Source organism: Dama dama, chromosome 9 (assembly GCF_033118175.1).
Source record: "Dama dama isolate Ldn47 chromosome 9, ASM3311817v1, whole genome shotgun sequence".
NCBI lineage: Eukaryota > Metazoa > Chordata > Mammalia > Artiodactyla > Cervidae > Dama > Dama dama.
This window is the reverse complement of record NC_083689.1, coordinates 64,917,593-64,945,278: the sequence shown is the minus strand read 5'-3', so window position 1 is coordinate 64,945,278 and position 27,686 is coordinate 64,917,593. Positions and strand designations below refer to the sequence as shown.

Here is a 27,686-nt window from a genome sequence, read left to right as displayed (position 1 = left end):
AGGAAATAATGGCCTCTGAGACAAAGTCGGTAAAACACTATGTGCTTTGATTTACTGAGAACTTTCCATGGGTGTATATTTTGTTTTCTGCTTTTTATTTTCTTTTTATTTTGACATAATTATAGACACACAGGAAGTTGCAAAAATAGTACTGAGAGGCCCATGCATCCTTCACCTAGCTTCCCCCAAAGGCAACAATCTGTAGAATGACATTAAAACCAGGAAAATGGTCATGGGACATTACTGATAGAAAATTAAAAAAAGAAAGTGAAGTTGCTAGTCGTGTCCAACTCTCTGCAACTCCATGTAGCCTGCCAGGCTCCTCCATCCATGGGATTTTCCAGGCAAGAATACTGGAGTAGGTTGCCATTGCCTTCTCCAGGGGATCTTCCTGACCCAGGGGTCGAACTTGGGTCTCCTGCACTGCAGGCAGATTCTTTACCATCTGAGCCACCAGGGACATTACTGATAATTAGACTCCAACCTTATTCAAATTACACAGTTTCCATAGGCACTTATTTGAATATGTACATGTGTGCATTTCTATTCAATATTATCCCATGTAACCACCTCCACAATCAAGAATTGTTCTATCACAACCAAAGAACTCGCTATGGGTGGTTTCGAGCTTGTAAAATTTTCATTTTATGAGCTGATACTGGACCCTACCCTCTACATAAACAGCTTCAGATATCCTTAAGGGTTTGCAGAATAACCCTCCCCTTCACAAGAACCTTCTATGAGGTCTTGAACCCCACCCTCGTCAAGAACCCCCACATGAGAGGGTCTCATTGCTAACAGCCTAAGCATTTTAGCCTTTGTAGGGACCCTGCCTTCCAGACCCTCCTCTGTCTGAAAGCTTTGCAGCAAGCAGGGCCCAGGGAAGGTCCCTCTGTATGAATAATGCACTCTGTCTCCCTCCCCAGGCACCAATGCCCAGGTGGTTTATTCTCTCACGGACTCTGCTGAAGGCCACTTTTCCATTGAGGCCACCACGGGTGTGATCCGGCTGGAGAAGCCACTGCGGGTCAGGCCACAGGCAGCGCTGGAGCTCACCGTCCGTGCCTCTGACCTGGGCAGCCCGATACCGCTGTCCACGCTGGGCACGGTCACAGTCTCTGTGGTGGGCCTGGAGGACTACCTGCCCGTGTTTCTGAACACCGAGCACAACGTGCAGGTGCCAGAGGATGCCCAGCGTGGCACAGAGGTGCTGCGGCTGGCCACCCTCACTCGCCCGGGTGCCGAGAAGACCAGTTACCGCGTGGTCAGTGGGAATGAGCAGGGGCGGTTCCGCCTGGATGCCCGCACAGGTGAGACAGCGCCGGCAGGCAGCCCCACCCCTACCCTAAACACACACACACACACACACACACACACACACTGACTCACAGTCTTGGGGAACACTGGATTCTTCACATACCACAGCCCCTCCCTGGCATCCTTCAGCCCCTTTTTCACTCTGGATCTCTCTAGATACCAAGTCCCTTCTTGCACCCTGGGCCCAGCTCACATGGAAACACCTCTCCTTCCATTATGTCCCCACCAACGACTCTGTGTTGAGGATCCCCTCCTCCCACTTTGCAGCTTCACAGTCCCAGCTCACATCCAGCCCCAGGATGCTGAGGCCACCCTCCATCCTTGGCTGCCAAGGCATAAAGCACCTGCTAGAATTTGTGGCTTGAGCAGTCCAAGGCAAGGCTGCCTGCTTTCCTCCTAAAGCCATCCACAAACATCGTGGCTCCCTTGAATTTTCCCTTAGTCTCATAAAGATAGACATCTAGGAAAACTGCTCTCTTTTATCCTCCTATCCATGAAAGAATCTAAGTCAGACTCACAGAATCCCATGGAAGGGCCTCAGAAGCTGCTCAGGTCAGACCAGGCCCCACGTGGATCCCTCCCCACAGTACCTCTGCAATGGTGTGCTTTACCTCCTAAAGCAGCAGCCTTACTGTTGAGCAGTAATTTTTTTCAGTTTTTATTATGGAGACTTTAAACATATTTTTTAAAATAGAGGAAACAGTGTATGGACCCCATGTTCCCATCACCCAGCTGCAGTAATTATCAGCATTCGTCTTGTCTAATTTCATCCTTAACCCACACATCCACCCATTGCTGAGTTATTTTAAAGCAAATTCCAGGGACTTCCCTGGTGGTCCAGTGGCTAATGCTTTGCACTCCCAATGCAGGGGGCTGGGCTTCATTCCCTGGTCAGGGAACAAGACCCCACATGCTTCAACTAAGAGCCTGCACATCTCAACAAAGACTGAAGATCCCACGTACCACAACTAAGGCCCAGTGCAGCCAAATATATTGTAACAGGATTAAGATTCAGTTAAAAAAAAAAAAAAGCAAATCCCAGACATGATATCATGTGGTTTATAAAACTTCAGTGTGTATCTCTAAATGATAAGGATTTCTTGTATAGGCACAGCCATATCATTATCACACCCAAAAGATAATAATTCCTTAATATAGTTTCCAGACAATTTTTCAGACTATATCTCAAATGACTTTTTGAAGTTGGTTTGTCTGTCAACAGCCTCAAAAGTCCACATATTGCATTTCATTGATAGGAACTATATAATGTCCCTTTGAATCTCTAACATTTTCCTCTCCCTCTTTATTTCCTGCTGCCATTTATTTAATGAAAAATTGGGGTCATGTGTGAGGCAAGATTTTCTAATATTTTGGATTGGCTAGTTGTACCTTTATGATGTTATATAATATACCCCCCTAGCCCCTAAGCTTATTATAAATGACATTTGGATCAAAGACCTTGATCATGTTCAAGCTCGATATTTTGCCAACAGTGCTTCATAGATGATGCTGGGCTCTCCTTTGCACCACATTAGGAGGCATATAATGGTTTATTGGTTCTTTTTCCTGAGGTTAAGATTGATGGTGGGCTCAGAGGCTGTCAGTATGATCTATCTATTATAGAGTTCCTCATTAGCTATTCTCTCAACAGAGGTTTTAACAGCCTTGAATGATTATTTCCTAGGTATATTATTTCTTTAGGGGCTGCAAAATGGTGGCTTTTTCTAGCCCTGTCATTCTTCATTCATTTACTAACTGGAATCATTTTATAAAGAAGAGTTTTCTACCATTAACTATTCAGTTATCAAGGAACGGCAGGATAAATCCTTATTCTTTTATTTTCCAGTTTTCACAATAATAACTCTCTGCCCTAACAATTTGTTGAACAATGCTGGGTAGTATAAAACTCTATAATGTAAGTTCTGTCATTTACTAGGTGACTGAGCTTGGGCAGGTCACTTAGCTTTTGGGCGCATCAGCTGATTTACCTAGAAAAAAGAAATCACACCTTGTTCTTGTTCTAAGGGTTATTATAGATCCATATGACACAGAGTTAATATTATAGAGTTAAACAAAATCTCAATGAAATAGTACATAAATAAATGAGGGAAAAGCTGCTGCTGAGATGGTGATAAGGAAAATGAGAGGAGATGGAGGAGGAGAAGGGAGACTATGGGGGAGGGAAATAAACAGAGAGATGATGGAGGAGATGACAGAGAAGATGAGGCAGGAGATCAATCTCTCCCAACACAGCTGAGCTGCCTCTCCTAGCATTTGGCTCAAGACCCCCTCGGTACTCTGCCTTTGTGGTCCCAACTGCCTCAATGCTCCCATCACCTCTTGTTTCTTCAGGGATCCTGTACGTCAACAAGAGCCTGGACTTTGAGACCAGCCCCAAGTACTTCCTGTCCATCGAGTGCAGTCGGAAGGGCTCTTCCTCCCTCAGTGACATGACCACTATCGTAGTCAATATCACCGATATCAATGAACATCGGCCCAGATTCCCCCAGCATCTGTACAGCACAAGGGTCTTAGAGAATGCCATCGTGGGGGATGTTGTGCTGACAGTAAGAATCTGTGATTTTGCCCTGTAGGGGTGGGGGTGGGTGGGGATGGACTCTGGGGGTGGGTTCTTATCTCCCCCTCCTCTAGTCAGTCTATGAGCATAATTATTTTATCAATTAATACACTATAGTCTTGACTGACGTGTAGCCACTCAACCAAGCTCTCTCATGACAAAATATCTCAGAGCCATGTCTGATAAGATCTAGATCAGGTAATGAAATAATGGGAATGGGAGAGGCCCCAGAGGACACAGGGGGCACAGAGGGTCAGCCTGGGAAGGGAGGAATGGGGGGCCATCAAACAACACCTCTTTGCATTTAAATATGTAATTGCTCCCCATTTCATGCAGTAAAAGTGAACTCTGCATGCCCATATTCGAGGTTTTCATCTCCTTTAACATGCACCCTACACTCCAGCCACACAGAAGGAGATGCCTTTCCCCAAACATCCTCTGTACTTTCATATCCCTGGGCTCATATTGTTTCCTCTGCTTGGAATGCTGACTCCACTCCCAGAAGCCTTCCTTATCCTACAAGGCTTTGCAAATCCTTGTCTAACCTCTCCAGGTGAAATTTATAGCCATAAAACTGATCATTCTTTGCTCCAAATTAGACTTGACCGTAAAATTAGACATTAAGCTTCCTGAGGGCTTACTCATTTTGGCATATTCCTCAACTCCTAGCACAGGACCTTAGTACCCTGTCAGTTATGAATGAATGAGTAAATGAAGGAATGAATGAATGGACAGATAAATGAATGGATAGATAAATGAATGAACCAAGACATGCTGACATCCTTACCAGGATGTAAATGAAGATATTCCCTTGGAAAGGATGACTGTGGTCTAGGGACTGCCAGCCCAAGGACAATCTGTGGGGCAGGAACATATTTGTGCCCCCTACACTCCTAGGGGCCAAGATTTCCTCTCTGGTCTCTCTTGCCCCTCCATTCACAACCATCACCTGCCTCCACTGCAGGTGTCAGCAACTGATGAAGATGGACCTGTAAATAGTGCCATCACTTACAGCCTCATAGGAGGGAACCAGCTTGGGCACTTTGCCATCCATCCCAAGAAAGGAGAGCTACAGGTGGCCAAGGCCCTGGACTGGGAACAGGTGAGTCACATGGGACGGATCCATTCTGAGACCATCAGAGCAGAATATAGCCCTGCTGAAGGTCCAGAGGGTGAACTGTGGTCAACACCCTAGCCTGATGCTTCTCCAGACCTGCCCACTGTGTCCCCCATTCCTTTTCTCTGTGGAGACTCTGGGGTGTGTAAAGCCAGAGGCAGGAGAGGGGCGGAGTGACTTTTAACTCAGGCCAACTTCTCACTATTAACCAAGGATTATTAGATCATTATAACAAGTTATAATTTACTGAGCACCTGCTCTGTGACAGGGATTTTGCTATGTGATGTACATACATTATGCCATTTGGTCCTTAAAGTAATCCTAGGATGTGGGTCCTGATATCACCCTCACACAAGTTCAGTCACTCTGCCAAGGTCTCATAGCTAGTAAATAGTTAAACTGAAAGTCAAATTTACTTCTGCCTGACACCAGAACCTGAGCCCTAAAATGCTATGGGAGAGCAATGGGGGCAGGCATAAGGGAGTGTCTCCATCTTATTTTTCCAAAAACATTAGTCATGAATCAGCGGGTGCAGAACTGAGGGTCCTGTTGCTAATTCTCCCCTGGGCCTCTTGCTGTAGACTTCTAGCTATTCCCTGAAGCTCCGAGCCACAGACAGTGGGCAGCCCCCACTCTATGAGGACACAGACGTTGCTATCCAAGTGGTTGATGTCAATGACAACCCACCAAGATTCTTCCAGCTCAACTACAGCACCTCTGTCCAGGTATGCTCAACTTCCAAAATCATCCTGAACCTATCATCTTCCCTCTATTTCCCTTCTAGTGGAGGGTGCTCACCACTGGTACCAGTCCACCCAAACAGTGACTGTGACCTTGCACTGATATCCCAAATGGCAACACAGCCTGATGAAGGGGATTATGGATTATACAATTAAAAATTATCAAGCATTCTGCTAGGTTCTTCTGCATCCATTATCTCATAGGGGGCTCACACAGCCATATGGAAGTAGATAGTACTCATTTTACAGATTTTTTAAATGGAGGTACAGAAACATGCCATAGTCAAAATGTGGCAAATTTGGGATTTGAACTCAAAGGTTTTCCAGATCCCAAGCTCTTTCCACTATACTAATGGTTTATAAACAGGATTTTGAGAAGGCCTTGGGATTCTGTGGGGAATTGTGATCACATAAAGAGAGGTAAGGAAGTGGGTAGGAGCACAGAATTCTGAGTCCCATATCCATCAACCAGGGTCACCTGTTTTGGAAATTGTGAGTATGAGTTAGGATGCTTTGGCTGCTAATAACAGATCACTTGACTAAAAGTTCATTAAACAATAAGCCCTTATTAATCCTATAGCAAAAGTTCTGATAGTGAGAAAACCTATTCCAGAATTGGTTATTTCAGCAGAAAAAAAAATATCACAATTTTGGATTACTTTCTTCCAAATTCACTCACCTTCTTCCTTCTGGTTATAAAATGGCTGCTGCAGCTCCAGCATCACATCCTTGCCTAACCTTCTTCAAAAATGAACAGGAGGAAACTTCTTTTGCCGAATCTGTTTCTATCAAAAGAATAACCCTCACCTGTCAGACTCCTCCAATGGTCAGAACTGGATTACACGATCACCCTTAAATAAAAAAAACTGGCACAGGAAATCAGATTATTACAACTGACTTAAACCAATCATAGTCTGTCTCCTCTTATGAGGAGCATATCTTTGCTGAGGGTATTGCTCTACCTGAATAAAAGTAGGGTTTTATAAGAAAGGGCAGACTACCTGTTGAATATGAAACTATGACTTTCTGCTCATAAGATTGTGTTTTTAGATAAAGTTTTTATTGTTAAAAAGACAGTTAACAATCATTGGAAATATTATAGCATGCTGAATTCCTGTGTTATAGGACAAAGACTGGAACAGGGACTTCCCTGGTGGTCCAGTGGCTAAGACTGTGCTTATAATGCAGGGAGCCCAAGTTTGAGCCCTGGTCTAGGAACTAGATCCTGCATGCTGCAACTAAAGATCCTGTGTGCTGCAATGAAGACTGAAGATCCCACACGCCGCCAAGACCTGGCACAGCCAAATTATGGCGACCCCATGGACTGTAGCCTACCAGGCTCCTCTGTTCATGGGATTTTCCAGGCAAAAGTACTAGAGTGGGTTGCCATTTCTTTCTCCAGGGGATCTTCCTGACCCAGGGATCAAACCCTGGTCACCAGCATTGCAAACAGACGCTTTACCGTCTGAGCCACCAGGGAAGCCCAAATAAATATTAAAATAAAAAACAAACAAACAAAAAAACCTGGAACAATACCCAGGGAATCCATTCTTCTCAGTTGAATTACTAATTGTCTTTGAATTTTTCTCGTTGGATGTGTGTTCCATTGGTCATCTAATCATGAAACCATGTCTAGGTTTTCAACTGATCCTATGAATCACAAAATTCCCATGTGGATCTCAGGCACAAATTTATATACATGAATTATCAGTTATGTGACTTGGACAAGTCACCTCTCTGTAGGATAAAGGGATTCTAAAGACCCTTCCAGCCCCAGTGGCCTTTGTTTCTAAAACCTAGGACTGCCCTCAGGAAGCTCTGGTCTAGACTAACAAAGTCAACCACTAATTCACTGACAGGCAGAATGAATGAATGACAGTTCAAGATGTAGGCATGACCTGGGATTAGCCAGAGTGCCGAGGACTCATCCTAGAGAAGGGAATCCAGAAAGATGTGACAGGAAGGACTAGGACTCACTTTGCTCTTTGATTTTGTCACTCTTGTTCTCAGGAAAATGCTCCCATTGGCAGCAAAGTCTTGCAACTGATCCTGAGTGACCCAGACTCCCCAGAGAATGGTCCCCCCTTCTCATTCCGAATCACCAAGGGGAATGATGGCTTTGCCTTCCGAGTGACCGCAGATGGATGGTTGGTGACTACTGCAGGCCTGAGCAAGAGAGTCCAGGAATGGTATCAGCTTCAGATTGAGGTGAGAGCTGTGGGGGCCACTGGTGGTGACCATGGGGACAAAAAATGTGCTGGCAGTGCTAATAGATAGCTAGCAGGAAGCTGTTGTATAGCGCAGGGAGCTCAGCTTGGTGCTCTGTGATGATGTAGACTGGTAGGATGGGGGGTGGGGGTGGGATGGGAGGTTTAAGAGAGAACCATATACCCCTGGCCAATTCATATTGATATATGGCAGAAACAAACACAATAATGTAAAGCAATTGTCCTCCAATTAAAAATTAATAAACTCAAATTAAAATAAACAGGGAAGGGGTATGTGTATATATATAGCCATTTATATGTGTTGGTCTATATACACATATATACATATACATATAGCTGGTTCACTTTGCTATACAGCAGAAACTAACACAACATTGTAAAGCAATTATACTCCAATAAAAAATAATAAATAAACAAAAGCACCGTCAGTGCTTCTCTTATTAGGAAAAAAAAAATGTACATATGTGCCAGGCACTGGACTAAGTGCTTTACGTGCATCATTGCACTAAATCTCCACACCATGCTTTAGGGTGAGTGCAGTTATCACCCCCACTTTCCTGATGTGGTAACTGAGGCACACAGAGATTAAGTGACTGGCTTAAAGTGATACTATTAGTAAGTGGTAGAGCCGGGCTGCTCCAAACTCCAGCACTCTGACTCCAAGCTCTTCATCCCTGCCCTGCTCTCAGAACAGAAATTCCCTCACCCTGGATCTAATTCCTCAAGTCTGGCCAGAATAGCTCTTTGAACCTCAAGTCTTGTTAAAGACCTACCTCTGAGCATTGATTGGTGTTAAGTTTATCCAGCGTCACAGCAAGCCAAAATGCTGAGATGACTAAGTCTGCAGTGAAGAGAGGGTTTATTAGCAAGGCAGCCAGGCAAGGTGATAGGATAACAAGTCTCAGAACCACCTCCTGGAAGGCAAGGGGCTCTGGGTGTTTATGGATAAAGAACAAAGGGCCAGGCCTGGGGAGTGAGGTGGGCACGGGGAAAGGTGATTAGAAAAAGGTGCAGTAATCATTGTTCTGCCACAGGTGTTCCTAAGCTACAGGCCTCTGCATGTCCAGAAATGGAGGCACTTTGCACTACCTGAGGCTGGAGTTTTCTGCCCTCTGACATCAAGGTCACCAAGCAGAACTTGGGCAAGCCCTGTTGAAGGGCTGGTGGTCCTATCCAGTCTGAACCAGTTCTATTCCCACTAGACACAATTGACTCCCCAAGTATTGGAAAACAACTCAGACAACTATCTTATTGTTTAGGTTATATGCAGATGCAAGTCTTAAAGTGACCTTGACTAGTGAAGGCAGGTGAAGTAGATTTGACTAATGATTATTCATGGTTTCAGTGCTGGGGTTCAATGAGAGAACATATATACATGTGCAGGGGATTACAGTGATATTATCATGGGTTTTAGGAAAACTGCCCAAGAGAAAGTGGCCAAGATGCTGATGAAACATGCTGATGCTCATTGCATCCCCCCAAATCTTTTTTTTAAATCTTAAGTCTAGTGGATACTACTATCCTGTGAACTTCTCTGGGCTCAGAATGTTGTAGTCATCCATTCAGACAGACAGCCGGTCAGGCATTCATTCATTCAGCATCCACTGAGTACCTATCATATGCTGGGTCCCATGCTAGCAACGGAAAGAAGAGGGTGATCCCTGTCCCCATGGGCTTTTGATTCTAATTATGGAGATAAACAATAAACAGATAAAAGAAAGGGATGGGAAGCTCAAAAGGCACTGCAGAGACATATTCAGAGGGTGGCTGCCCTTGAGTTGAGGCCTGAGGAGCTGGCCACATGAAAAGGGGGCTGGAGAGTGTCCCAGGCAAGAAGAACAAGACAAGACCAATCCCACTTTGGGAAAGAGCTTGAAGTGACCCGAGACATGGTCATTCGGTCATCACATGGTAAGCAATGGTGGGAATGAAGCTGCAGGGATGGGCTGGATGGCTCATGGGGGCCTCATAGCTTGGATGACCATGTTATTTGAGGTCCAAACTGTGATGCTCCTGAGAGTGAGAGAGGCAGTAAAAACAGTTAATTGGCTATAACTGTTGATTTTCACAACAAATGAAAATCAAGACTGTCCTGGGCTAACCAGGAAGTACGGTCACCCATGATAAGCCTTGGTAATACTTGTAGATTCTAATCAAGGTGCAGTGAGAAGTGATGGAAGGGTTTCTAACAGGGAAGTGACCCTTCTTGTGTCTCAGGAAGTTCATTTTTTAAGTTCCAGAGAGAGTCAGTTGAAGGGGGCAAGAGTGGTTGAAGGAAACCAATGAGAAGTCATCTAAGCTGGAGGCAGGTGGTGCTGAGACCTTGAGGTGATGATGAAGATGAACAAGTGGACAGATTTGCAACACGTTTTGCTTGGAAATTAGTGGGAATTGGTGGTGGATTGGTTATGGGGAGAGAAAGAAAAGAAAGAATCAGGACCACTCCCAGGTTCATGACTCCAGTGAAGTCTGGTTGGTAGGGCCATTTATGAGACTGGAGAGACTTAGATGGAGAGAGAACAGGTTTATGGGGTAAAATGAGGGCTTTATTTAGGTGTTCAGGTGTCCATGATATATCTAAGTGAAGGTGTCCAATAAGTAGCTGGAAATGGGAGTCTTCAGCTCAGAGAACAGATGTGGGCTAATGTAGAGAGTCTTCAAATCCAAAGGCATAGGTCAAGAGATCAGCTTCCTCTGATCTCTGTAGCCTGGCTCAGATTATCACTTGGTAACTCAGTCACTTTCTTGCATTTGTCCTGTATTTCCACTTTGGTTCACTGGGGGGCAGTATAGGCCAGCGGATTCTGCTCCGGCTCTACCTGCTGTACAGCCTTGAGCATGTTAACTGTCCTCTTTGAGACCCAGTTATATCTTTTGTAAAGTAGGACACTTCAGCATACCTGCCTCATCAGACAGGTCAACTACGATCACACATTTAAAGCATGTAAAAGTGACTGGCACACAGTTTGTACTCAGTTAATGTCAGTTACATGTTATAATGCAGTGCTTAGTCACTCAGTTATGTCTGATTCTTTGTGAACTGTAGCCCGCCAGGCTCCTCTGTCCATGTGATTCTCCAGGCAAGAATTCTGGAGTAGGTTACCATGCCCTCCTCCAGGGGATCGTCCCAACCCAGGGATCGAACCCAGGTCTCCAGCACTGCAGGAGGATTCTTTACCATTTGAGCCACCAGGAAAGCCCATATATTATAATACTTAGCAGTAATATTGATTATTACCATTGCTATTGATATCTCATCAGTTACCCATAATTCCCAGAAGCAGGTGTATTGTTATACCTTTCTTGCCCACTCAAAGCAAATCCACATGAACAAGATATTACTGTAGGGAAAACCATGAAGACCCTTGCTGACAGCTGAGAAAGTGGTAATGCTACTGAGGAGAGGAAGGAAAGCTTCGCCCTTGTCTGCCTAAGTCTGGGCAGAAAGTTGTAGAGATGCTTGGTGAAATGTGCAAGGGAAAGGCATTTCTAATTTATTCTAATAATCACCTTGCTTAAAACCTTTGGTGGCTTTTCATGTCTCTGACTTAAATCCAACCTCGTGTTCCTCAGCCCATCAGTAACCACCTGGGTTGCCTCTCTGCTCACCTCTGGCCCTCAGCCCTGGCCACTCTGGTCCCTTTCTGCTTTTTCAGCATTCTTTCCCACCTGAGGGCCTGACACTTGCTGTTCCCTGTCTGTCACCTCTCCTCCTCACCTCTCTTTTCTCCTGATCACGGCGGAGGGCCTGGCCCATACAAGGCACTCAATACATATTTGTTGACTGAACTGAAGAAGACATGCCCATCCCCAGCCTGACCCCAGTCACATAGGAAAGAGGAGTAAGAGAACCTGTTGGGCTGACAGTGGCCACAAAGGATGTGCTCTGAAATCACTAGGAGACATGTGATGACCCTCCTAAGGAAAGAGACAGAATGAGAGAAGTTCAAGAGGAAGGAAACTGGCTGGCGAGGCTTAGGAGGGACTCAGAGAGGTGTCAGATAAGAAGGTGGTAGAGTTAAGTTTTACCGCCTGGTGTGGGCTGTAAATCCCTCCACAAAGCCTTCGGTTCTTCTGGAGTGATGATTTTCCTTTTCAAATGCAACAGCGCGCTGAGCCCACCCTGGAGCAGCAGGGAGGCCCCGAGAGCCACAGTCCTAATTCGTAGCCTGCTTCACCCACAGGTGTCAGACAGCGGCACCCCGCCCCTCTCATCTTCCACGTCGGTCAAGGTCCACGTCAGGGAGCAGAGCCACTACCCACCCTCTGCCCTCCCCCTGGAGATCTTCATCACCACTGGGGAGGAGGAGTTCCAGGGCGGCATGGTGGGCAAAATCCATGCCACAGACCGAGACCCGCAGGACACATTGACCTACAGCCTGGCAGGAGAGGAGAGTGTGGGCCGGCGCTTCTCAGTGGGGGCGGCCGACGGCAAGATCATTGCCTCCCACGCGCTGCCTCGGGGCCGATACACATTCAACGTCACAGTCAGTGATGGAACCTTCTCCACCATGGCTGGTGTCCACGTCCACGTGTGGCACATGGGGCCGGAGGCTCTACAGCAGACCATGTGGATGGGATTCCACCAGCTCACCCCGGAAGAGCTGGTGAGTGACCACTGGAGGAACCTGCAGAGATTCCTTAGCAACTGGCTGGACATCAAACGAGCCAACATCCACCTGGCCAGCCTTCAGCCAGCAGAGACCACGGCTGGTGTGGATGTGCTCCTGGTCTTCGAGGGGCACTCGGGGGCCTTCTCCAAGCTCCAGGAGCTGGCATCCACCATTGCTCGCTCAGCCAAGGAGATGGAGCACTCGGTGGGAATTCAGATGAGGTCAGCCATGCCTGTGGTACCCTGCCAGGGGGCAAGCTGCCAGGGACAAATCTGCCAAGAGACTGTGCGCCTGGACCCCAGGGTTGGGCCCACGTACAGCACAGCCCGGCTCAGCATCCTGACCCCGAGGCACCGCCTGGAGAAGAACTGCTCCTGTAAAGGTGAGAGATGGGCCTTTCCCAGGTGCCTTTGTGCTATACTGTAGGGATTGAGCAAGAATTAAATATTAAGTGCTTGCTTAGAAAAGTGCCTGACATATAGAAGGTGGTCAATTAACCTGAGTCAGTAACACTACTACTACTATCACTGCAGTCCGATGGGTTTAACCTTAGCATTCCGAGTAGGCAGCTCAGGTTCAAATCTGAGCTTCTATCATTTACTAGCTGTGTACCCTGGAGTGGGTTATTAAAACTCTCTTTCTGCTCCTTTTGACCTGTGTTCCCTCTCTTCAACAGTTCTCTTCCCCTCCTCTCAACCCCCCTCCCCCCAAACCAATCCTCTTCCCTAGGAATCTGGAGCCCTGACAACTGATAATCTTATTCACACTGAGGTTTTAAGGATTTAATAAGTGAACTCACTTCTGGGGAGGGTGGATTTAAAAAACAAAATCTGGGGAGGGCATTGCTTAATATAACACAGCATTTCTCAAAGGGGTTTCCACAGAATGCTATATCCAAGGGCCAATGGTAGGTGGTCCGCATTAAAGGGTCCCATGGTCAAATAAGCTTGAAAAACTCAAGTTTAAGTGAAGTTTCAGACCCCTCACTATGCAACAGTGCCTTAGCAATTGCTATTGGGGATGGAGCATGCAGGACCTTATGGAAGTTTTAGCCACATTATTTATCACTATTTTCTTTCTTCTTGGCTTAGCAGCCTATCATGTGGGACGTGCTTATTCAAATGATTACACTCCTAATGATGAAGGAGATATCTTGAGGCAAAAAGCCCTTGTGGTGTTCCTGAAATCACATATATACGCAAGATCCTCTCCAGCCTGGCCTCCTTCTTCCCCAAGTGATGTCAGAAACAACATGGAAACTATGGAGGATTTTGATATCAACCAACATACTTGGTTGATAATATTTCTGGCTTGATTCTTGTTTCCTTCATGGTTTGAGCTCATAGTTTCTGACCCAGGCTGGGACCCAAGGCAAGGGTCCCTGGGGCCAAAGAAAGGTGTGCAGGGTGATGGCCCCTGTCTAACAGTGTGACCCTGGACAAGTTACCCCACACCCTCGCTTCTTCACCTGTAAAATGTGAGCAATGACTTTGCTTGCCACCCAAGGGTTGAGTGAGACAAAGTCGGTTCCAGTGCTCCGTGGTGACCACTTGGATGTGGAGGTGACACCTTTGGTTGCTTTCACAGGTACTGCCGTGAGGTTCAGCGGTCAGAGTTTTGGGCGGTACCATCTCCCGGAGGCTCAGAACGGGCACATCCACTTCCGCCTGAAGACTCTCCAGTCACAGGCAATTCTCCTGTTCAGCAATAAGGCAGTGCATCTCTCCCTGAAGGTAAGGCATCGCCACCCCGAGAGATTTCCTGGGGGCGAGCCAGGCTGGGGAGGTGGGGTGGCGTGGGCGTGGCCAAGAAGGCAAACTTCCGCAAAGAAATCCTTGCGTGGTTTACTGTGATCCTGGGTGCAACTCTCGAAGGTCAGAACATGAGACTTTCTAGTTACAATGGCCAAAACCACCCCACTTGGGGACACATCATGTCCTAGTACAACAGAGGTTGGGCTGTTCTGAGGGATGACAGAGAGCCTCTGAAGATAGAAAGAGAGATGCATGAGGCCACCTAGACCTGGCTGATGCTTTTATCACCTTGGCCGAGTAAGAGACCAATGTTCCCCAAGATGGGTTGGACCAAGGGGGCGCTCAAGATGCCAAACTCAGCATTAAGGTACATGGAATCATATGGAGGAAAATGAATTTCCTTTCTCAGGGTCTTTCAGTTTTTCCGATTATATCTTGTAGAAAGTCTCAGAGTACCTGCCTGATTTTAACACCTCCATCACACATGTCCATCTCCCAAAGAGAAAGGAGACTTTGGCAGCTGGTTCGTGCTAAGTTGCTTCAGTTGTGTCTGACTCTTTGCAACCCTATAGACTGGAGCCCAGCAGTCTCTGCTGTCCATGGGACTCTCCGCGCAGGAATACTGGAGTGGGTTGCCATGTCCTCTTCTAGGGAATCTTCCCTACCCAGGGATCGAACCCACGTCTTATGTCTCATGCATTGGCAGGTGGGATCTTTACCTCTAGCACCACCTGGGAAGCCCCATTTAGAATTTTTTAAATATTTATTTATTTTTACTGCACTGGGTCATCATTGATGGGCACAGGCTTCCTCTAGTTGTAGCAAGTGGAGGCTACTATTTGGTTGTGGTGCTTGGGCTTCTCATTGTGGTGGCTTCTTACGTTGCAGAACGTGGGCTCTAAGAACAGGGGCTCAGTAGTTGTGTTGCTCTGCGGTGTGTGGGATCTTCCCACAGCAGGGATCTGTGTCCCTTGAGTTGCAAGGTGGATTATTCACCACTAGACCACCATGGAAGCCCTAGTTAGAACTGAATTCATTTAGCAAATATTTATCAAGCATTACTATGCAACAGGTACTCTTCCAGGTACTTAGGTCTTATCAGTGAAAAAGATTTTAAAAAACCCTCTTAGAGTTTTCATCCTATGGTGAGAGACTGACAGTAAACCTAATAAATCAGAAAATTACAGAATCTGTCTAAATATGATAAGTGTTTGGGGTTAAAAGAAAAAAAAAGGTTAAGGGGGATCAGGAATGTGGGAAGTTACAATTTTAAATAAAGTGGTTAGGGAAGGTTTCATTGAGGGTCTAGTTATGTAGCCCTCTGGAGGAACAGCATTCTAGGTAGAGGGAACAGTCATTGGTAGGAGATTGCTTGGCATGTTTAAAAACAGCTCAGATGTCAATATGGCTTGAGTGAAATGAGTCGGAGAACAGTATTAGCATGAGTTGAGGTCTGATACATAATAAGATGAGATGAGATCATATCTATAAAAAGTTCTCAGGCTATTTAAGGACACTGGGTTTTATTCTAAGTAATGTAGGGGATGTTAAAGGTTTTGAGCAAAGAATTAACATGGTTTGACATATGTGAAAAGGGTCCTCATGGCTACTGTGCTGAGCATAGACTTTAGAGGAACAAGGATGGAAGTGGAAAGACCCAGCCCAAAGGAAGTAATTCTGGTAAGAGATGATGGCAGTTTAGATTAGGGGAATGAGAGTGGAACTGGGGGAAAAAAGAGTTCAGATGCTAGAGGTATTTTGAAGGCAAAGACAACAGGACTCCTGATGAGCTGAATGAGGGCTAGGAGAGAAAGCAAGGAGTAAGATGTTGACCTGGAGCAACCAGAAAGAATGGAGTTGCTGCCAACAGACCTAGCCAAGGATATGGATAGAGTAGACTGGGGAAGCGGGGGTGACCAGGAGTTCCATTTTGGACACATGAGCTTGAGATAACTATTAGACCTACTAGTGGAGCTGGACAAACAAAATCTAGTTAGAAAGTTCTGGGCTGGAGGTAAAGATCCGAGATTCTTCAACATATAGGTAGTATTCACAACCATGAGACTGGAGAGATCACCAAGGAGTGCAGGTTAAAAAGAGGGTACATCAAGGATTTATCCTTGAGATACTCCAACACTGAGAAGTCAAGAGAAGAGGAGAATCCAATAAAGGAGAATGAAAAGATGCAACCAGTGATGCTGAAAGAAAATGAACAGAGTGTTGTATCTGGGAAGCCAAATGAAGGGCTTGTATTAAGAAGGAAGCAGTGGGGCTTCCCTGGTGGCTTGGTGGTAAAGAATCCATGCAGGACACATGGATTCAATCCCTGGTCTGGTGAGATCCTACATGCCTCAGAGCAACGAAGCCCATGCACCACAACTGTTGAACAAGTGTAGAGCCTGGGAGCCTCAACTACTGAACCCATGTGTCACAACTACTGAAGCCCGAATGCCCTAGAGCCCAGTGCTACGCAACAAGAGAAGTCACTGCAATGAGAAGCCCATGCACCGCAACTAGAGAGTAGCCCTCACTCTCTGTAACTATAGAACAACTGCGTACAGCAACAAATACTCGGCACAGCCATAAATAAATAAATAAATAAAATTATATATAAAAAGAGAAGGAAGCATTAAGTGATCAGCTCAGTCATGTTCTGCTAAGAGGTCAAGTAAGATACGAAGTGATATCAATCATTGGATTTGGCAACAAAGAGGATGCTGCATAATCTGACATCAGTGGTTTCTCTGTCATGGTGTCACAGTGGGTAGGAGCAGAATTTTATTACAAAGGGAAAGCAAATAAAGAAAGTGCAATCTGACAGGAGATTTGGGTTCAATAAAACTTTTCTTTTTTTTAAGATTAGAGCAATAGGGACTTCCGTGGTGGTCCAGTGGCGAAGACTCTATGCTCGCAAAACAGGGGACCCAGGTTTGATCACTGATCAGGGAACTAGATCCCACATGCCAGAGCTAAGACATTCTTATGCCTCAACTAAAGACCCCACATGCTGCAACAAAGATCAAAGACCCTGCATGTCACAACTAAGACCTGGCAAATAAATAAATACATAAATATATATATTTTTTAAATATTAGAGCAATAACAGCATGTCTATATGATGACTGGAATGACCCAGTGGAGAATGAACAAAGATACAGGAAGGGGAAAGGATAGTCAGTGGTCTCTTGTCCAATATATACAAGGTTAAGAAGGGTGGGGTGGGATCTAGTGCATGAATAGAGAGATTGGCTTTGGACAACATGGACAGATGTGATGGTGACTGTGCCTATAAGTTCCCATCTGGTTGCTGAGAGCAAGGATGGGGAGAGAGGCATTAAGTGTCTAAGGAGAGAGAAGTGAAAATAGTCATTTGGAAGAGTGAGGGGACTAAACAAGAGAGTGAAAGTGAAAGTGTTAGTCACTCAGTCTTGTCCGACTCTTTGCAACACCATGGACTGTAGCCCATCTGGCTCCTCTGTCCATGGAATTCTCCAGGCAAGAATACTGGAGTGGGTGGCCATTCTCTTCTCCGGGAGATCTTCCCAACCCAGGGATCGAACCTGGGTCTCCTGCATTGTAGGCAGATTCTTTACTGTCTGAGCCAATAGGGAAGCCCAGCCAAGACAGTACAATCGTACAGTTGTTGGGTAGTACAAAGGACACATTTGAGACTCATGGCCATGAAATTAAAGGGAGACAGATAAACAAAGGCTGTGTGTTACTCCCTAGCCACGTTCAGCTCCATGGTACCTATACAAAGTAGAGGGAAAGTTGAGTTTTACCTGATGTGTGTATTTGCCAAGTGAGAGCTACCAAGTTAAAAAGGGAAAAGAATTTATCTATGGACTTTGAGCTTGATAAGGTGAGGAATGAGGACATGACAGATGGGAGAGACAGTGAAGAAATGGAGGGATCAATGGAGTCGTGGTCTTTGGTAAGTGAAAGCAGTGATTTAATAACAATGTTTTGTGTAAGATGTATTATTTTTTGAAAATTTTTTAATTGAACAATAATTGCTTTACAAAATTTTGTGGTTTTGTCATACCTCAGTAAGAATCACCCATAGGTACACCCATGTCCCCTCCCTCCCATCTCCTTCCCCATCCCAGACTTCAGCCTGTCACAGAGCCCCTGTTTGAGTTCCCAGAGTCACACAGCCAATTCTCATTGGCTGTCTATTTTACATATGGTATGGTAATTTTCTATGTTACTCTCTCCATACATAAGATGTGCTTATTTTTGACATTCTCTTTCCTCAATGGCAAGTTATATTGATTTTCTATTTGCTGTAATAATACTAAGCATTCTTTTTAATAAAGGTATATGTAGTATTCAACCAGGGCAAAAGTCGGCAAGATTGTGTACAAGTGGCCAGTCTCTAGAAAACACTGGGTTAGATCTTCACATTTCACCCAGAGGAAGCTCTACTCAACCCAGCTCTACTTAATAGTTTCACTTTGTTGTTGCTCGGTTGCTAAGTTGTGTCCAACTCTCGGTGACCCCATGAACTGCAGCACACCACCATTCCCTGTCCTTCACCATCTCCCAGAGTTTGCTCAAACTCATGTCCATTGAGTTGATAATGCCATCCAACCATCTCATCCTCTGTCATCCCCTTCTCCTCCTGCCTTCAATCTTTCCCAGCATCAGGGTCTTTTCCAGTGAGTTGGCTCTTCGCATCACGTGGCCAAAGAATTGGAGCTTCAGCTTCAGCATCAGTCCTTCCAGTGAATATTCAGGGTTGATTTCCTTTAGGATTGACTGGTTTGATCTCCTTGCTGACCAAGGGACCCTCAGGAGTCTTCTCTAGCACCACAGTCCGAAAGCATCAATCCTTCAGTGCTCAGCATTCTTTATGGTCCAGCTCTCACATCCATACACGACTACTGGAAAAACTACAGCTTTGACTATATGCACCTTTGTCAGCTTGTGGATCCCCTGAAATCATCTTTGAGATCCACTTCAAGAACTGCTGAACTGTTGAATAAGGCGTGGGGGTGAGGGGGAGGTTTTTGGTTTCCCTGAAGGCTTAGGAGGGTGGAACACTAGAGAGGCCCGTGAAGAAGAATCCAAAAGACAGGGTCCAGAGAGATGTCTCTGGGCCTCAGTTTCCTCATCTGTGAAATGGAGATGTCACCTCTGCCCAGGACATTCCATGGAGAACAGCAAAGGCCAAATGAAACCATAAATGGAAGTGCACTTTGAGGGTTTTTATGCTCTACAAATACAATGTCTAAAAAAATACAGCCTTGAAAAAATCACTACCCCTTCTACCTGTAAAAATACACTAACATTCTTTGCACTAGCAGCTTCTGAGCAAGGGTTTTTCTAAGCACTTCTTGGTTTTGCTGATGGTCATCTGGGTTTTCTTTACAGCTGGTCAACGGAGTGCTCCAGCTGGAATACCACTGCCCCGGTGGCTTCTATGGAAATCTTTCCTCCCGGTCGCACGTGAATGACCATGAGTGGCACTCTGTTCTGGTGGAGGAGATGGACACTTCCGTCCGCCTGTTGGTTGACAGTGCAAGCAGCACCTCCCTCGGGCTCCCAGAGAACTGCCGGGGTCTGAAGCCTGAAAGGGACCTCTTTCTGGGTGGCCTCGTCCACTCGCGTTCTTCCCCAAATGTCTCCCAGGGCTTTGAAGGCTGCCTGGATGCTGTTGTGATCAACGGAGAGGCACTGGAGCTGCTGGTCCATGGCAAGAAGGTGGCTGGCTTGCTGGAGAGGCAGGCCCTCACGGAGTGCTGCTTCCCCAGTGACCAGTGCGGCCAGAACCCATGTCTCAATGGTGGGAAGTGCTCGCAGACCGGAGGGGCAGGTAAGGCTGTGGCTGACCCTGAGGCTTATCCCAGGAGACTCTGCAGAGGACCCTGACACGCTGGACTAGCAATCGTGGATCACTGTAGAGTTGACTTAGCATATTTCTCCACACCGCCCCATGAGGGAGAGAGGGGGAGGGAAGAGAGCCACTAAAGCTCTATTTTACTACTCAGGAAACCACTGTGCTATGGAAGGGATACCTGGAAAGGTGAGGGAACTCAGCCAAGGTCACGGGGCTGAAGTTAGAGACAGGTTCAGGGTGCAGATCTCAGTGGAAATAATTCCTCCCTTCCCTTTACTGTCTGGTGAGTTGGGATTGGCTAGGTTTACACCAGGAGAGGCCAAGAGTCTTCTTTCTCCTTCAACAAGAACTATCTTTCTACTTGTTTTTCTGGATAGGGGAAGGGCGCGAATGGGGACCTCCATGTAGAAGGCTGAGGTCAACACAACTGTGTCATCATTGGTCCATGCTAAGTTCCTCTTTCTTACTGCCCTTGATACCCCAATGCCTTTTCCCTTCCCCAAACTCACAGGCAAACATTTAAAGCTGGTTTTTGTTTTGTTTTTTTGGCCACACTGCACAGCATACGGGATCTTAGTTTCCTGACCAGGGATCAAACCCTCACCCCTCAGTGGAAGCATGGAATCTTAACCACTGGACTGCCAGGGAGGTCCCTAAAGTTTTTAAAAGAGTCCTTTCAACATGCATGAACTATGTTTCACTTGCTTGAATGTTTATACTCTTCCATCCACACTGCCACAAGTAATTCTTTTTTCTAATTTATTTATTTTTAATTGGAGGATAATTGCTTTACAACGTTGTATTGGTTTCTGCCATACATCAACATGAATCAGCCATAGGCATATATATGTCTCCTCCCTCTTGAACCTCCCTCCTACTGCTTTTAATTTTGGCTCAATTTGCCGAGGTGTGCATGTGCTTACCTTTTCCCTCTCCACTTTTCTAGCAATGGACATCCCACTTCCATCAACAGTGCTGCGCTAAACATCCTTCCATGTCATCTTACGAACCTACATGAAAACTTTTACACACACACACACATGAAATTCACAAACCCAGAGTATACCAATACTTTGACTAAGTCAGGCCAGATTGCTGTCCAGCATGGCTGCAGCAGTCTGTACTTCCACCAGCAAGTGCATGGGGTTCCTAAGCACCTATATCCCTGTCAACACTTGGCCCTCTCCCATTTTCTAATGTTTGCCTGGCTGATAATACTGTCATTTCTATCTGAGATATCCAAGGAGTCCATCACTTGTGTGTCCCTACTGCCATCAGTCTGACCCCAGCCCTCATCACCTCTCATCTTCTCTTCTGCACCAGCCACCTCTCTGCTCTCCTGCTTCTGTCCCTCCATTAGCATCTTCCAGCAGGACACCAGAGCCATCCTTACACAGTGCAGATCTGAGCACATCGCTTTCCTGCTTGGAACCTAGCGGTGGCTTCCCCTTGCTATTCAGATGGAGTCCCGATATCTTACTCCTGCCTGTGGCTCCTATGCACTGGACGCTTCACCTGCCAGCCCTCCTGCTCCCACTCTCCCCTCTGCTCCCTAGGCTCACGCCCGCCCTCACCCCTGGTGATATGTCATGCCCTCTCCTCTGAGTCTCTGTACATGTTCTCCTTTGCTTAAAGCATCTTCCTCTTTGCCTTTCTCTTTTTGCCTGGCTAATTTTTACTCATCCTTCAGGTCTGAACTAAAATACCACCTCCTCCAGGAAACTTGCCCTGGTCCCTAGTTTAGGCTAGTTCCCTCCCCTAACACTTTCTTTCAATAAAATGAATTTTTATAATAATTACTAATATACTGATATGATCTATAACTGTCTCAGCTTGATCCCTCAAGTTGCCATTTGCTTGTGGTGTGACTTTGAGCCAATGTCATACATTCCCATGCTCTGCTTCCTGGCCAGCCATCAACTTCCACCTGTCCCCAGGTACAAGGACAATAATAGTAACTAATGATGAGGACTATAACAGCAACCAATCTCAGAGCCGACAGGTGGATCAGATGAGCTAATACAAGAAGATGCTTTGAACAGTGACTACACTGAATAGCATTGTCTAGGATGACAATGATGACACCCATTAGCATCTGTTAGGTGACTAACAGATGTTCCCTGTAGGCTGTAAGTTGTTTGAGGGCAGGGATCAAGTCTTCTTGCTCAGCTGAGCACCACTGCCCAACACAGTGCAGGTGGCAGAGGGAAGCACTCATGAACTAAATTTGGACACTGGGATCTTCAAACACTTGAAGTCCCCCTCCATCCTGGAGGACCAGTCCACCCACAGTCACCTGATGACTAAACAAGTGCATCCTCTCACCTCCCTGCCCTTTCCTCCCAGGATATATCTGCACATGCCGCCCACAGTTCTCTGGGAGGCACTGCGAACAAAGAAAGGAGAACTGCACCTCGACTCCCTGCCTGGAAGGTGGAACTTGCATCTCCTCCCCCGAGGGAGCCCCCTGTATCTGCCCTCACCCCTACACAGGAGACAGGTAAGCACAGAAGAAGCCCCCGGCTGTGGGCTCCTCTACCTGAGGTTTGCAGCACCTCTGCCCTCTGAGCCTAGAGAGGCCAGTGGGCAGCCAGGGGCTGAGTAATCCAGCGACCTGGCCTCTTGGCCTCTCCCAGGGGTCAGGCCTTCTTCCTCCCACCACCTGCATCAAGAACACCCTGGGAGGGGAGGTGCTCACTATAAAGACAGACCACCCAGGCCCTCTGCTGAACCTGGTGGACTGGACTCACCAGGCTGGGGCCCAGGAATCTACTTCCTACCAGCTCCTCAGGCACTTCTGGTCTATGCTGAAGTCTGAAAATGCTCAAGTTCTTATTCTCTTGCTCTGGCCCCTGACTTTTCAGAAAGAGGCCTGGGGGCAATGATTCCCCTAGGGACAGGCTCCACTGTGGACTCAGGCCCCACCACTAGCTACCTGTGCCTCATATGAGGCTGCCCTGCGGTTGCCAGGGAAGGAGAATCACCCCCTGGAATCCTAGACACAAAGAGGCTTCTGGCAAATCACTGGTTTTATGGTTTCCCAACTTGGAAAACTTTAAAAATCATGAGGGAGACTTATGAAAACTACAGATTACTGGAGCAATTAAATTGGAATCTCCAAGGAAGGAGGCCTGGGATTCTGTTTATAACACGCTCCCAAGGGACCCCCCACCCCTGTTGTATGTAAGAAATCCAATGATGTGTTCCACCCACCAGGCGGGGAAACTGAGGCCCAGAGAAGGAAAGGGCTTCTCCAAGATTCCCCCATATGTTTATCTTAAAGTCCTTTCTCTCAGCACCTGGTCGGGGAACTAAGATCCCACATGCCATAGGGCAACTAAGCTCACAGGCTGTAACTACTAAGCCCGAGTGCTTCAGAGCCCGCCTGCTACAACTAGAGAATCCGTGAACCGCAAAGAAAGATCCTGCATGCTGCAACTAAGACTCAATAAAGCCAAATAAATAATAAATAAAGAGGGGACATGGAAAGGCCTATATAGTGACCAGGTCCTCTATTTCTCTGTACCTATAGGTGTGAAATGGAGGCCAGGGGCTGCTCAGAAGGACACTGCCTCGTCACCCCTGAGATCACAAGGGGGGACTGGGGACAGCAGGAGATTCTGATCATCATAGTGGCCCTGCTGGTCATCGTCGTCATCTCCACGGTGCTTCTCTTCTACTGCCGCCGTTGCAAGTCGCACAAGCCCGTGGCCATGGAGGACCCAGATCTCCTGGCCAGGAGTGTGGGTGTTGACACCCAAGCCACGCCTGCCATTGAGCTCAACCCCCTGAGCACCAGCTCCTGCAATAACCTGAACCAAATGGAGCCCAGCAAGACCTCGGCTCCAAATGAACTCGTCACCTTTGGACCCAGCTCTAAGCAACGGCCCATGGTCTGCAGCGTTCCTCCCAGACTCCCGCCAGCTGCAGTTTCTTCCCACCCTGACAACGAGGCCATCATTAAGAGGAGATGGTCAGGAGAGGAGATGGGTCAGTATAGCCACAGGCTGTTAGCCTCTGGGATTGATGGAACAGGGCAGTAGATGGAAACACTCCATTATCTGAGACATGATGGTTTTCAGCCACCATCCAGTCCACGAAGGGATGTGGTCAAGGTCAGGGTGCACTAGTGGGCTGGACCAGACTTCAGGCCTCTGGACTCAAGAGTCTATGCCTCGTTCCACTGAACTGTGATGCACTCTAAATTCCAAGTCACTCCACAGGATTAACTCTTTCTAATATTAGTTTTCTAAGACGTCTATGGCAGAAACCCACAGACCCTGGATGGGGGTGGGGAGGATCCGTGGGGTTAAAAGGGAGCTTCTATATATATTTACTTGGGTTTCTCTGATGGTTCAGCTGGTAAAGAATCTGCCTGCAATGCAGGAGACCTGGGTTTGATCCCTGGGTTGGGAAGATTGCCTGGAGAAGGGAAAGGCTACCCACTCCAGTATTCTGGCCTGGAGAATTCCATAGACAGTATAGTTCATGGGGTTGCAAAGAGTCAGACATGACTGAGTGACTTTAACTCACTTGCATATATATTTACACTTTTCTGGAAAGGGAGAGAGAGAGGCAGTTGTCCAGTTGGCTGGCCACCCAGTCTAGAGGTAGAGCAGCCTTGGGCCAGACCTGGCTCACCCCAAGGAGGGATCTTCACCCTCCTTTCACCTTCAGCTCAAAAGGGGGTGAATTTGTAAAGTACTTTATGTTTCCAGGCTACTAATAGTTCAACAGTTATTGGCATTAACTGTCTGCCGATAGGGTAACTGGGACCCACATAGACGCAGTGACTTGTTGTAACTCTCCCAACTCTTCAGGACCTGGGATAGAGGTAGGACCAAGGATGCCTGACCACCAAGCTTCCAAGCCACATCTCATGTAATCACCCCCTGTGATAGACACCATCACGTCTCCTAGTCCAAAAGACATGTTTGTTTCCCTCAACTAAGGAGACAAAACTCAGACAAAACTCAGTAGGATTTTGATGGAGCTGCTGTCTCCAGGAATGGGAGTTGGCTGCATGGAGCCATTCAGATTCTTCCCTTATTCACTCACCCTTGAAGCAGTGGCACAGATTTGCAAAATGGGCTGGCTTTGAGTTAAACCTCTGGCTTTCAACTTGGCCTCACTGAATTCTAGATATTAATTTAAGCGGCCAGAGACAACACACACAGATGGGCCACATACCCACTGATTCCTTGGCTCCTCTCTGCCACATGCTAAGTCATGTACATTAGCTCTAAGGCCAGCTAGAACCTTCACCAGGGAAACTCAGGGCTCACCCTATCATGTGTTCCCTTTCAGTGTACCCAGGCGGAGCCACGGTCTGGCCCCCAACTTACTCCAGGAAGGAACGCTGGGAATACCCCCACTCCGAAGTCACCCCTGGCCCTCTGCCACCATCGCCTCACTGCCACCAGAACCCAGCCGTGATGCCGGACCCCAGTGGCCTCTATGGGGGCTTCCCCTTCCCACTGGAGCTGGAAAACAAGCGAGCACCCCTCCCACCCCGTTACAGCAACCAGAACCTGGAAGATCTGATCCCCCCACGGCCCCCCAGTCCCCGGGAGCACCTGCCGGCTCCCTGTCTCAATGAGTACACGGCCATCAGCTACTACCACTCACAGTTCCGGCAGGGAGGGGGAGGGCCCTGCCTGGCAGAAGGGGGCTACAAAGGGGTGAGCATGCGCCTCAGCCGGGCCGGGCCCTCTTACGCCGACTGCGAGGTTGGGGGTGGGCACCCCATGGGCCGGGGCCAGCCCCAGGCCCCCCCCAACTATGAGGGCTCTGACATGGTGGAGAGTGATTATGGGAGCTGTGAGGAGGTCATGTTCTAGCTGTCCTCAGAGGGGGGCAGGCGGGAGGCTGAGGACGCGACACCTCCCCCCGTCTGGTGGGGAGTGAATTGAGCATGGCTGGGAAAGAGGGAGGGAAGCCCCCATACCCAGTCCAAGCTGCCAAATCTTGAAATATGCTCTTGCAGACCCCCAGCTGGTCCCTGAGGATGGAGGGAAGCTGAGGGTAGAGCTCCAGACACAGCACCAGGCACCCAGCAGAAAGGGGGTGCCCAGAGCCGTTACCCTGGAAACCCAGGAAAAACTGGCTCCTGGGATAGGCAAGAGGCAGTGGGTCCCCCAGTGGTCCCCAGGGATCCAGAGCCTGAACCAGTGGGCCGACCCTGACGGGCACACTCTTAGACCTGCCCACAGCTGCGCTCTGCAGGCCACGGCAGGCCCGTGCCTCACAGGCAAGCACCACACCTGCTGTAGAGACAAGTCCAAGGTCACACACCCTGCGGGGCCACAGGGGCCCTCCAAGGGGCTGAGAGGTGAGCAGCTACCACATGTCACCTGTGCACCCTGCCTGCCAGGCGTCGGGGGTAAGGTGATGAACCTCGGTGACGAGACTTCTCCACCGGCATCGCTTGGCCTCAGCCTCCTGATGGTCCCACTCCTCTAATCTAACTCTAAGCACCTTGTCCCTCCTTTTCTAAGCCATGTGACTTTCTACCAGCCAGGGCCGGCCAGGATCTGTGCAGCCCTGAACCGTCTTTGTTAAAGAATTCAGACCTCATGAAACTCTGGGCTCTTCAGCCCAAGTTTCGCAAGCACTTTGGGCCAAAGGCAAGAAGGGCACGATTCTTCATGTTTGAAATAATTCTTAGGCACTTTTCAACCTTGCTGTCTGGATGAGCTGCCCCATAGGGACTTTTCTTCCCTAGACACAAGGAAGTCAACTCCTGCGCAGGGAAGGGAGGCAGCAGGGAGTCAGACACCAGGAGGGTCCTCTCCTGCCCCCTCTGTCTCAGAGGCCTGCCAGTCCAAGTATTACCTGCAGTGACTCAACCCTATGCATGGAGGGTCAGTGTGGGCGCATGTCTGCACACATGGGCGCCCATGTATAGTACATGTGCACACATGTGCAGAATGTATGTAGTGGAGTGGGAGGGACCAGAGGCTTCTGGTGGCCTGGCCACTCCTTCCCCTGCCACTCTGGTCCACTGCTTTTTCATGTGTGTTGTTTAGGGACACAAAAGTAAAAAGGAAGAGAGATGGTGACTCTTACCCACGAGGCTGCTGCTTACAGCTAGAGGGAGCTGTGTGGGTGAGAGGGTGTCTGTGTGTGTGGTTCACGGCTGAGCGGGTGACTGTGAGCGTGAATGATAGGGTGCCTGGTTTCATTGCTCATCTGTTGTTGTTGTTGTTTTTTTTTTAACAATAAAATATCTTTTTTACTGTTATTTTCTTTGTCCCCTAGGCTGTTTGGGGTTGGTTCAGGGGAAGGTCACAAGGGTCTACCGGCCATTCCAAGCTAAAGTTCATGGAGTCTGGGGATTGGAAGGGACCCCAGAGGTCACTAAGCACCATGATTCCCTTGAAAAATGGCTAAACTGCAGATCCCTGAGTTCTACTCACACATACAAAATCAGAACCTCTGGGGGTAGGGCCTAGGACACTGTTTGGAAAACCACCTCTAGTTCTGACACAGTGGGGC

General features: G+C 47.5%; 1 protein-coding gene across 1 annotated transcript in view; it reads left to right on the top strand.

The window, feature by feature from the left end:
- The window catches only part of FAT2 (FAT atypical cadherin 2), a 58,862-nt gene extending 32,833 nt beyond the window's left edge, over positions 1-26,029 (top strand). The window contains exons 13-23 of the mRNA XM_061149460.1: positions 927-1,310; positions 3,670-3,884; positions 4,860-4,997; positions 5,594-5,737; positions 7,763-7,960; positions 12,165-12,975; positions 14,181-14,326; positions 19,724-20,165; positions 22,536-22,689; positions 23,722-24,179; positions 25,497-26,029. Of these exons, the coding sequence (XP_061005443.1) occupies positions 927-1,310; positions 3,670-3,884; positions 4,860-4,997; positions 5,594-5,737; positions 7,763-7,960; positions 12,165-12,975; positions 14,181-14,326; positions 19,724-20,165; positions 22,536-22,689; positions 23,722-24,179; positions 25,497-26,029 (3,623 nt within the window). The remainder of the gene's footprint in view (positions 1-926; positions 1,311-3,669; positions 3,885-4,859; positions 4,998-5,593; positions 5,738-7,762; positions 7,961-12,164; positions 12,976-14,180; positions 14,327-19,723; positions 20,166-22,535; positions 22,690-23,721; positions 24,180-25,496) is intronic.
- Positions 26,030-27,686: the final 1,657 nt, after the last annotated feature.